Genomic DNA, 12,208 nt, shown 5'->3' with positions numbered 1-12,208 from the left:
GCCTGGCTCTGCCTCCCGAGTGCTGGGATTAAAGGCGTGCGCCACCACCGCCCGGCGCTGAACCTACTTTTAATGAACAACAACTTGTTTGAAATGTTTTACATTGCTATGGATTTTAGTTTATTGATACAGATTTCAAAGTTAATTTTGTTATACTGTATATATATTTCTACTCTCGTTTGAGGTATTATGTTTATGTAACTCATTTAGACTGTAATGGATAATTAAAAAATACAGATTAATAATTAGTCTTCTATGATAGTCAAACTTGTAGCATGTTAAGTTTTCTAGGTATACATAGATATATTTCAGATAGATAGGTAATCTTCAAACACTTCAAAGATCTACAGACTATGGCATTTAAAATGTTTTAAAAATTTAGACTTTCTGAACAGTGAGACATCTCTGCTCCTGGAAGCACCGATTTGCTTCAGAGAGGAGAATGGACATCAAAGACACTCTATATGGAGTTTATCTTCTTCTTGGCAAAAATAGCCATTTGAGCAAGAAATTGTTCTTGTCTGGACTGCTTGATCAACTGGACATTCAGGACCCATAGGAAGGTGACCACTGAACTTTGCTTGGCAAAATGGTCCTTCAGGTTCCTACTTTGCAGAGGAAACTGCCAGACATTCTACAGGACACAGAGAAAAGTGACTGAAAGACTCTAGGCCTGTGGACTGAAGACAGATGCCCCAACTTTACGGAGGAACTTTGAATGATTGTCCAGGGTTCCAGCTGTTTCTGTCTACTCTTGCAAGACTCCCGAGAGTTGCTTGCATCCTTCTCCCACTTCTCAGGTATTATCAAATCTTTCTGAGGTCTTTGATGTAGTTGAAGACTAGATAGTTATAATTTTCCTTTGTTATGATAAAAGATAAGTTAGATATGAAACCTTAGACTCACAAATAAAGGACAGATAGGATATCTTCTTTAATTTTGCCAAATACAAATAGACTAGATATTATAAATAGACTAGATATTATAACTGTAATTCTTGCTTAATAATTGTTTTGTTATCTGTAATTTTACTATGTGAAAGTTAAAACCTTCCTTTTTGAAAAAAAGAAGAAAAAGAGAAGTGCTGTGGATATTGCTCTGTATAAATAAAATGCTGATTGGCCAGTAGCCAGGCAGGAAGTATAGGCGGGACGAGGAGAGAGGAGAATTCTGGGAACAGGAAGGCTGAGTCAGAGGAGACACTGCCAGCTGCCGTCATGAGTACCAACATGTAAGATACTGGTAAGCCACGAGCCATGTGGCAAGGTATAGATTTATAGAAATGGGTTAATTTAAGATGTAAGAACTAGATAGCTAGAAGCCTGAGCCATTAGGTCAAACAGTTTAAATAATATAAAAGTCTGTGTGTCTATTTTATAAGTGGGCTACGGGACTGCTGGGGTTTGGTGGAAGCTGGAGAGAAGCTCTCCAGCTATACTGAGTTATATACGAAAGGAGGCTGAGGAAGCCAGTAAACAGTGTTCCGCCATGGCTCCTGCCTCTGCTCCTGCTTGAGTTGCTTCCCTGATTTCCCTGACTGATGATAAACCCATTCCTCCCAACAGGTTTTTGGTCAGTGTTTTATCATGCAGCAGGGAAGCTAACTTGGACAGAAATTGGTAGCAGCATGTGGGCTGCTACTGTGAAGAACCGGACCATGTTGGTGTTTCAAGGACTAGGGAAGACTTTCAAACAACTGAACACCATGAGCAGAAATTAATTTGCCATTCTAATATGAGCCTGGAAGACAGTGCTGCAAGCAATGTGGACTATGGAGGCCAAACTCAAAAGGTTTCAGAGGGGAACAATACCAGAAAGTGAACTCCAGGCCATCTGGGTGGTATTTTGGCAAGAATTCGGCTGGCTATCTTCTGCTCCTGTCCTTTAAATAGTGTTGAGACTGTGACAGACTATGGGGACTTTTGAAGTTGGACTGAAACATTTTCATTATAATATGGCAACAAGGCTGTCGGGGAAAGGGAGTATAATGTGGTGGTTTGAATGAGAAATGTTGCCACAGTCTAGGGTATTTGAACTCAGTCTCCAGTTGATGCCACTGTTTGGGGAGGTTTAGTTGGCATAGCCTTGCTGGGAGAATATGTCACTGGGGGTGGACTTTGAAATTTTGATTTCCAGTTTGCTTTCTCTGCTTCAGGCCTTCATTTGAGGATATGTGCTCTCCACTTCCTGCTCCAGCCGCCATGCCTACCTACTTCCCTACTACATGCTACACTATACGCTGCCGTGCTTCCCCACCATAACCCTCTGCAACCATAAACCCAAATAAATCCATTTGTAAGTTGATTTCGATCATGGTGCTTTGTCACAGCAACAGAAAAGGAATTTATGCATCGGGCAAAACTCCTTTTCTGTTTTTTTTGTTTGTTGTTTCAGTTTTTTGAGACAGGGTTTCTCTGTTTAACTCTGGCCGTCCTGGAACACACTCTGTAGACCAGGCTGGCCCCAAACTCAGAAAGATCCACCTGCCTCTGCCTCCTGAGAGCTGGAACTAAAGGCGTGTGCTACCACCACCCAGTCCCTTTTCTGGTTTCTAAGAGGAAAGAAATTATGTCCAGCCCAATTACAGCAAACTCTAGTGCCATGAAAATCTCTAGATAACCAAAATGTTTATATGATTTGTCCAATTCTCTAAATATCTTACAATTGCCATAACATAACAACCTACATCTCATAGTGTTTAAGGTCTATAACCCTTCAGAGCTAAAATATGCAGGCGTCTGCTCTACTCTGGCCCATAATCTCTTTGTATCATTCAGCCGAGTTTAATCTTTTCACAGCAGCATCAAAAAGAAACCTCTCATCTTGTTTATCACATCATACATTCACCAAGTCACTTCATCTGAGAGTAGATACATGGGATCTTACGACACTGAGCTCACAGAAAGGCAACTCAAAATCCATAACTGCAAGTACTAGGTACGTGTGGGCTATAAGTACAGTTTTTAAAAACCCGTACGTAACAGAAATTCCAGTCCGTGAGTACCAGATACGGAAGAATCCCGGAACTAGACTTGCTGACTGACTTACCTTCACTGGCATTTTCTTTCAGCTGTTCTTCATATTCCTGCATTGCTGACACACAGCTATTATGAATCAGTTCCCCCAGGCGTTTCAGGTCTGCCACAGACTTATCCACTAGCTCGGCATCACGTGCTATGCACTCTAGCCTGAAAAAGGACAAAGATCAAGACACTGTGCCACTTTCTATTGCATAATACTGCTATGGCTCCTAAGTGCTTGCTCTTGGAAGATGCTTCCTGTATGAGTGAGTCCAAGGTCAACGAGAACGCTGTGCAATAACTAAGGCACATTCATCACCAAGAAGTGCCTTGGGGCAGGAGAGATGGCTCAGAGGTCAAGGGCACTGGCTGCTCTTCCAGAGGTCCTGAGTTCAATTCCCAGCAGCCCATGGTGGCTCACAACCATCTACAGTGGAGTCTGATGCCCTCTTCTGGCATGCAGGCAGAACACTGTATACATAGTAAATAAATAAATCTTAAAAAAAAAAAAAAAAAGAGCCGGGCAGTGATGGCTCATACCTTTAATCACAGCACTGGGGAGGCAGAAGCTGGTGGATCTCTGAGTTCGAGTCCAGCCTGGTCTACAGAGTGAGTTCCAGCACAGCCAGGGCTACACAGAGAAACCTTCTCTCAAATAACAACAAAAGAATTGCCTTGGGATATTCCCCCTTAACATCAGAGAGAAAAGAGTCTGACTGTGCTCTTCTCTACAAATGAGCTGTCTGCAACTCTCAGCATGCGAGGTGCCTAAAGAGTACACACAGTATTTGCCTTTCCGTGTACCTTTCTTTTCTCCTGTGCTAGCCACTGCAGTCCTCCTAGAAGCACAGGATAATTATTTCTCCATTATTCAGTTCACCTCTATGGCAAACCAAGCGCAGGAATCCACTGATCAAAATCAGGCTGTCTAAAGGCTAACAGACCCACTTGCCCACATCCAGTGGGTTTTACACTAACTTCTTCAAAGATGAAAGTTTTGCATCTGGATGCTCAAACAGTCCCAGAGAGATGCTATTGCTGTGGGATGGTCTGTACGTCAAGTGTGTTGCTGATTGGTCAATAAATAAATCACTGATTGGCCAGTGGCCAGGCAGGAAGTATAGGCGGGACAAGGAGGAGAATAAAGCTGGGAAGTGGAAGGCTGAGTCAGAGAGACACTGCCAGCCGCCACGATGACAAACAGCATGTGAAGATGCCAGTAAGCCACGAGCCATGTGGCAAGGTATAGATTAATGGAAATGGATTAATTTAAGCTATAAGAACAGTTAGCAAGAAGCCTGCCACGATCATAGTTTGTAAGCAATATAGGTCTCTGTGTTTACTTGGTTGGGTCTGAGCGGCTGTGGGACTGGCAGGTGATAGAGATTTGTCCTGACTGTGGGCAAGGCAGGAAAACTACATGCTGTATTGACTGTTAATGGACTACTGTATCTCTCCTTCCTCTCCCAATGGAAAGACAAAACCAAAGCACACACTTGGGATTTCCACCAGATCCAGAAGTTTCTAAGAGACAGGCATCTGACATGTCCTTTAAACCAGTGCTCTTATTTGAAAGATATGTGACGATTGTGTAAAAAGCAAGATATTAAACTATTTGAAATATGCAGACACTTCTGTTAAAAACCCAATCTCTAAATGTGTACTCTGAGCAGCAGTAACTGACACTTTCTGTAGTACTGCCAAGATAACACAGCTCTTTATATTATCTTCATGACATCACTAGATCATGAAATCACAAAAATCACGTTTTCCTCCCACGCTCCTAAATCAAAGAACTAACTACCTGCATTGTTGAATGGAGCCCTATGAGCATCCCTCCGGGACCACTCTTGACCATGCAATCTGCATGCATGTGCCTCATCCCCCTCATTCAGACAAAACTTCTGAATGGTCAGTCTACAGCCACCTTTCCAAAACAGGACATGCACCCGATACAGTAATCTCTTAACAGTGACTCCCCCTAGGTGGAAAAACTGCTCCCAGCATTAGTATTAAATAGAAAGTATTACCTCCCCTCACCAAAAAAAAAAAAAAGGGGGGGAAAAAAAGCCTGCTGCTATATAGGAAAAGTAAAAAGAAGAACAGATCTATTATTGGTCTTACCTTTCAAGAGGGAGACCAAACTTCTTATAAGCCTTGATGAACCTAAGAATATGATCAACAAAATGAATTAAAAAACCACAAGTATTAACTATACAAATGCCACACTATCCTGTCAGGAAGTGCGAGGCACACCGACTGTCAGGAGACTGACACAATCCCTACGTCTCATAAGTGACGACTGAGTGCTTCTGAACCAGTCAACTGTCAGCACTCAAGCACTATTCAAGGTAGACACTAAGTTTACTCTCAGTGACAGATCGGACCGGAACTGCGACCGCACTGGCATGTCCTTTTTAGAAGGAAGAGGCGCACATCAGCTCTACTATGATAAAACTCTACATCGTTACTCAGTGGCCAATTCAGTCCATTAATTCCATGCTGAGTTCTAAATCACAATATTTTTCATTATTTTATGATTATGATACAGCTGTAAGATTTCTACGACTGCCACAATTTTCTAAACTAAGCAGAACTACATATACAATACAAACATATGTAAACACATGTATAATTGAAAACTTATACAAAACTGTTGCCCACCCTTGTCTCCAACCAAAGCCGCAATCTTATCTTTCCACAGTCTCTACCTTTAGTCATGCTGATCATTCCCCATTTCCCCTCACCATTGCAAGCTAACTACCAACACTATCAATAAAAAGCAAGATGTCACAGCACATCAAAGCCTCACTGTAATATGCCCAGTTACTATGAAAACTGGTAATGGAACAGTGTAAGGAAAGACACTGGGAAAAAAGGATGGAAAAGATCTAACAATGGCACTAAATATGAGAACAGCTAAGCAACAATATGAAAGAACGAATTTGCATATAAAACTTAATGAAGTGTTAGATAGGAAAGTGAACCTGAGGGTTATCCCTTGACCCTACATTTCTCCTTAATAGAAAATGAAATCTTTCCTAGCTGAAATAGTAGGCTTTGACATGTAAAAATAATAAGGATGATGGAAGGCAGCTCTTGCCTAGCATATACCAGGACCTGGGTTCAACCTCAGCACTGAAAACATGAAAATAATCTTCAATGGCACAATAAGGTTATCCAAAAATAAAGTCATTTGTTGTTCCTCCATAAAAATAACAAATCCATCAATAAAAACTGCCCAAATCGACTCTAAGGAAAACCTAATAATTAGGCATTAGTCTGCAGCCATCTGAAGCATCTGTTGAGGTAAATGACTTAGTCTCAGTAGAGCAAAGAGTTTTCTGTCATCACAATTAGCTTTATTTCCAATTCCTTCCTGAGAAATCCTTGCACAGCAGCCACCAGAGGAGGGCAGGGCTGAGGCATCTCAGGGGACCAGAAAGAATACTAACTTGACTACACATCCCCAAAGTGCGGTTCTCAGGTTTGACTTTTTTATTCTTTTCTTTAATTATTTATTTTTGTTACTAATTATTAGTATTATGTATATGGGTATTTTGGCTGCATAAATGTCTGTGTGCCATGTGAGTGCTTGGTGTCCAGGGAGGCCAGAAGAAGGAGTCAGATGCCCTGGAACTGGAGTTATAGACGGTTGTAAGCTGTCATGTGGGCGCTGGGAATCGAATGTGGGTCCTCTGCAAGAGCAGTCAGTGCTGCCCACTGTTGGGCCGTCTCCTGGTCTGTCTTTTTAATAGGAACTGGAACTCTTTATGGACACTCATGTCCACAGGTCACTGGTAATAATCATAATGCAAAGGTTTAACACACCAGTGGCCTGGGGCACATCCCTTGGAGATAATACGACACTGGTCAAAAATTAAAAACAACTAGAAATAAGATGCCCACAGAATATCCTGAAAGGCTCTGACATACTCCTAGGAATCAAAAAGACCACACATTTGCAGGTCTGCAGAAATGCAAAGGGAAGATGTGGGATGGTCCTAACTTCAGTTCTGTATGTGCAGATCCTCTAGGTCAGGGCGTAGTTGTGAACAGACTCCCAGAGCACTACACAAGATCCATACCAAGCTCCTCAAAGTGGTCAGTAGACTTGCTAGCTGGAACAACTGAGATCTGCCTGTCATTTGCTAATCACTCTGCTAAAGCAGCAGAGACTTCGAAGGACATGACAGAAAACACAGACTTGGGGGAAGTCAGTGAACAAACAGCATCCAACTGGCTAGTGAGGGAAACTGAGGTCCAGAGTTCCATATTACATTACTTACAACATCTGCTTTTTACAAGGTGGTGGTGGCGCATGCCTTTAACCCCAACACTCAAGAGACAGAGGCAGGTGGATCTCTGTGAGTTCAAGGCCAGCCTGGTCTACAGAGGGAGTTCCAGGACAGCCAGGACTGCACAGAGAAACCCTGTCTCAAAAAACAACCAACCAACCATCTGGCTTTCAAACAAAAACAAAATTATGGCACCTGAGGAAGCAAGTACAGTGCACAAAGAAAGAAGACAAAGGCCAACCAGAAAAGTACTTGAAGAAGTCTGGAACCTGGACTCAGAAGACAACAATCTGCTACTGTAAACATGCACACGGACACGGGCAAGTTATACCTAAAGAAAGAAAGAGTCACCTAATAAGAGACGATCGGTAGAAATATAAATTAGAGAACGGGGAGGCAGTTCGAGTGGAGCACTTGCCCAGCATGCATGCAGCCTTGGGTTTGATTCTAAGAGAGGGAAGGAAAAGGAACACATAGAAAAATTTAAAAAGGAGACAAACAATTTCTAGAGTTGAAAAGTACAAAAACTGAAATTGGAGGGATCAGTAGAGGATCAGGAGAAAAAAAAAATCAATAAACTTGAAAACAAAACAAACAACAATAAAAAAGAATGAAGACTTGATAAGCAAAAAGAAATTAAGATACTGCCAGAAACTGAAAAACAGAGAATTCATCCTTAGCAGACACACCCTAAAAGAAACCACGAAATGAGAACCCTTCAGGCAGGAATCGAGGGCATTTACTCAGTAGCTCATTCACATGAAGAAATAAGTTAGCAAGTACTCTGGGTTGATCTCTTCACCAAAATTCCTCAGCACTGACACAGAACTGATTTATACAGCTGTGTCGATGGGCTTCCAGTGTGTGAGGACTGTGGGCCAGCAGCATGGAAGGAGGAAGGGGAGTAACTGCAGTCAAGAGGTTCACAAACCACTGACATAAGCTGCTATGCATCCAGATGCCACTTGAAATTTCCATGGAAACCACCAATAACTAAAAACAACAACAACAAACCCCCAAAGACGGCAATGGAGACAGGGCAGTTAGAATGGAATACTGCAGCCTGCCGACTGAGCACAGCAGGCACTGGAGAGAGGTAAAGGAGTAAGGACAGCACTGGACGCAGGACACCAATCACTGCACTGCATCTAATGCACTAAGACAAAGCAAAAAGTTGTCAGAGGAGACTAAAAAACCACTCTAACTGCAGGATGCCTACAAGAGACAAGTTAGATTTAAAGATGCAGACCAAAATAAAAAGATGAACAATACCACTATCTTTTCCATTCCTAATGTCCAAAAAGTGAACTCAATGTCTAAAGCAGATTGAAGTGAGAACAGGCAGGCTGCCAAACAAAGTATTATGTGTGCAGCTAGAAGAGGAATCCAAGCAAACCACCAGGGACTGCATGAGCACTGATGCAGACAGGGACAGGGGCAGCAAGGGCAGTGCTACCTGCCAAGCTCTCTCTCTCTATGAACACTAGCATAAATACAGGTATGTGTCGTACATAAGCCTCCCTTTGGTCAACTTCCTCCTGAAAATAGTCTCAAGAATCAGAAAACAGTAAGGAAATAAAAAGATGGAAAAGAGCCTATGATCTTAGCACTCAGAGGTAAAGGCAAGAGGCTGAGGACCTCAAAGAAAGGGCCCTTCCGTCTCACAGGATCTCAAGGCCAGCTAGGCTACATGAGACCTACCTCACCCCCATAAAGCAGCCCAACCCAAACCTAAAAATAAAAACGTGATGAAAGTAGGAAAACCCTCACTGGGAAAACTGCAGGAACTCATCGGAATGACCTCATTCTCCACGATCGCTTTCTGCCTATCCTGTCCTAAGTGTCAGAGTCCCCCTGGCCAGTGTTAGAACACATCCTTCCAGAAAAGCTCAAGCAACGCAGAGACTCCACCAACCTTCGGATCTCTGCGTCCGTGAAGCCCTCCACCAGGTCTTTGCGCACACTTCGGGGGCGCCCTCTGCGCTTTGGCTTCTTGTCATCATCAGAGTCATCTGTCTCACTCTCAGAAGCAGAAGATCTCTGGGCTTGCCTCTTAGACTCTGTGTCAGAATCGCTGTCATTTGTCTGAGCCTGAAAACAAATAAATAAGGCAAAGTCGCACTTTAGCAACTGTCAAGTCCAGAAATAAAAGGATTAAGACCAGCCCAGCTTAACTGTTAGCGCTCAGACATCCCATCATATCTGACAAGTCAGTTTTCCTTAAATAAATGTCAGGGGTCAGAGGTAATAAGGGGAGAGAAACTGTCATACTTTCAGTGATCTTGCAATGATTATTAAATGTACTGAATTAAAAATAGTTGGCTAATTTTTATACTATAATATATATGATACCCAATATGAAACAGTAATTCCTCAGACAACTAACTTCTTTTCTTTGTCTTTTTCTCCTTTGTAAAATGAGGATAATAGCATGATAGTCCCTTTAAGACAGGGTTTTCATAAGCATTAAATGCATCAGGAAATGAAAATGCACTCAGAACTATGTCCGGCATGCAGGAACTGCTCAGAAGGTGATAATGTTGATTTACCATCATACTAGACAAGCTTAATAGCCCCAACAAAATGGTTAATAGATTTGTTTTCTTATTTCAATGATACTGGGTGGGGGGCAGGGTGTATCAAATAGTGCTTATGAAAGACTGACTAGGCTGTACAGTCTGTGCATGTCCTCTATTAGTCATGTAACCATTTACTATTTAGACCTAGTACTGTACACATTTAAGGACAAAAAGATCTGGCACTCTGAAAGTTGAAGACAGTAATGATGAGAACCAAACTGTCAGACTGTCAGCAGTTTTAACCTCAAAGGCAAAATACAAACTTCTGCGAACTCAGAAGTCATCCAGTCATTTCTTGAAAAGTCGATCAGCAAAGACTAAGAAACAAGTCATGAGAGTGCCTGCGAGCCCTGGCATCCCTGCAGGCCTGTGTCAAGGCCTCACCCTTGACTAATCTGCTCTTGATGTTGCATAGAGCCCAGGCGTACGTTCCCCTCACCTTTTTAGTGGAACTACGAATTCGCGGCAGCATATAGATTTCTTCTAGCTCCTTCTGTCGTTCCTCCTCCTCCACTTTCTTCCTTTGCTCCTCTGGAATGATTTCATCCCAGTCCTTGTGAGGACGTTCTTCTAGCTCCTCTTCATCTTCCATCGTTGCAAAGTTGGCAACCTGGAAGTGAAGGGACAACCCCCATCTGACATTTCTCCACTTGCAAACACCAGCTGCCAAGCATCGACTTAACGAGTGTTTTTAATTTAGAACACTGTAACAGGACTCAGAATATTACATAATCAAAATCAATTTATTTTTACTATTCTCACCTTTTATTTCCCTCAAATCAACTTGTCAAAGCTATCGGTTCATCAAAAACTTTTATTAAAAATTAGGGAAATAGACACAGAAAGATTACAAAAAATTATAAATTTTACTAAAAAGTTGTTAAATCATTCATGTATTTCATTTGCATCACACTCACTGTGTAATTTAATTTGTTTGGATATAAAATATTTGGTACCTAATCATCCATGATGATCTTGCATCTCCCTAATTGTGATGAGCAGCAGAAGCCAGCCCCTACTCATCTAGTCCACCCATAACCTTACTCACTTTTATCAGAAGGGTAAGCAGTAGAAGGTATGTAAAGATTATATGTGCTCAAGAATACATTTTAATCTTAGACAGAAAACAAAAACGTATCTAGAAAACATGTCATTTATTCCCTACCAAACATCTGTAGGTATTTGTACTCAATTGATATGTGCCCCAAGAAAGAAAACCATCTAAGCCTACCAGACAGAGCTCCAGGCAGACCTGAGCCGGCTCTGGAAGGCCCTGTCCATCTGTCAGAGCCCCATTTCTGGTTTCACGTTCTTTTGCACGCCTTCCTTCCTGGCCTAAGTGTCCCATGAAACACAAAAGGGCCTTTACAGTTTCCATTCCTCAAAGTCATGTGGAGCTAACACAAAATCAAATTAAAACCTTATGGCATGCAGTAAAAATTAACTCTTTAACTTCCAGCAACGATATTTTAATCTTTACAACGAGATTTTTTAAATTTCAAGAAAAGAAAAAAGAGGTACAATTTCTGAGATTGTTAAAAACAAACCATCTCACCACTCTGTCAAATTCAGCACTGTTTACAATTGGTTTGGTCTGGACTGTTTATATGAATTTACTTATTTTGTCTGCGTGTGTGTGCACACGCGCACATCACTGCACGTTGTGAAGGTCAGAGGACAACCTGTATCAGTCAGCTCTTTCCTCCACAATGTGTACTCCAGGAACCAAACTCAGGTTGGCAACAAGCACCTTTACCCAGTGAGCTATCCTGGGGGCTGTAGGTCTGGAATTTTTAAGGAGTCAAATAAAAACAATAAACATAAATATGAATACAAGTTAATAGGTCATGTAGCTGGGAATTAATTTTTCCAAAGGCAGTATTGTAAGTGATGGGCCTAACATTCTGCCTGGGAAATGATCACAGCTGCACTTATGTGTCATGTTAAGAAACAAACAGCCTCCCTGGGTGGTGGTGGTGGTACAACACACCTTTAATCCCAGCTCTTTGGATCTCTGTGTTTGAGGCCAGCCTGGTCTACAGAGTGAGTTCTAGAACAGCCAGTGCTGCATAGTAACACTCTGTTTGAAAAAGAAAAAGGAAAGGAAGGAAGGAAGGAAGGAAGGAAGGAAGGAAGGAGGGAAGGAGGTGACAGCCTTCCTATACATTAGTTCAGCCAACTGTAAATACAATGCATACTTCCTCACAGAGGTGCTGTAAATATCAAAGGAGTTAATGTGTATCACATACTTTAAAATACTTCAAAAATAGCAAAGAGTAACACAAGTGCTGCTATTGCTGACTAAAACAGT

General features: G+C 41.9%; 1 protein-coding gene across 1 annotated transcript in view; it reads right to left on the bottom strand.

Annotated features, from left to right (window-relative positions):
* Positions 1-12,208, bottom strand: part of Chd2 (chromodomain helicase DNA binding protein 2) — a 140,550-nt gene that overhangs the window by 36,724 nt on the left and 91,618 nt on the right. The window contains exons 25-28 of the mRNA XM_052713815.1: positions 10,337-10,507; positions 9,234-9,409; positions 5,145-5,186; positions 3,049-3,188 (exon numbers count right to left, since the gene is read on the bottom strand). Coding sequence (XP_052569775.1) covers positions 3,049-3,188; positions 5,145-5,186; positions 9,234-9,409; positions 10,337-10,507 — 529 coding nt within the window. The remainder of the gene's footprint in view (positions 1-3,048; positions 3,189-5,144; positions 5,187-9,233; positions 9,410-10,336; positions 10,508-12,208) is intronic.

The sequence above is a fragment of the Peromyscus californicus genome, unplaced genomic scaffold (assembly GCF_007827085.1).
Source record: "Peromyscus californicus insignis strain IS unplaced genomic scaffold, ASM782708v3 Scaffold_4__1_contigs__length_199733344, whole genome shotgun sequence".
Classification (NCBI taxonomy): domain Eukaryota; kingdom Metazoa; phylum Chordata; class Mammalia; order Rodentia; family Cricetidae; genus Peromyscus; species Peromyscus californicus.
Note: the sequence above shows the minus strand (reverse complement) of the source record. Positions and strands in the feature narration are given on the sequence as shown.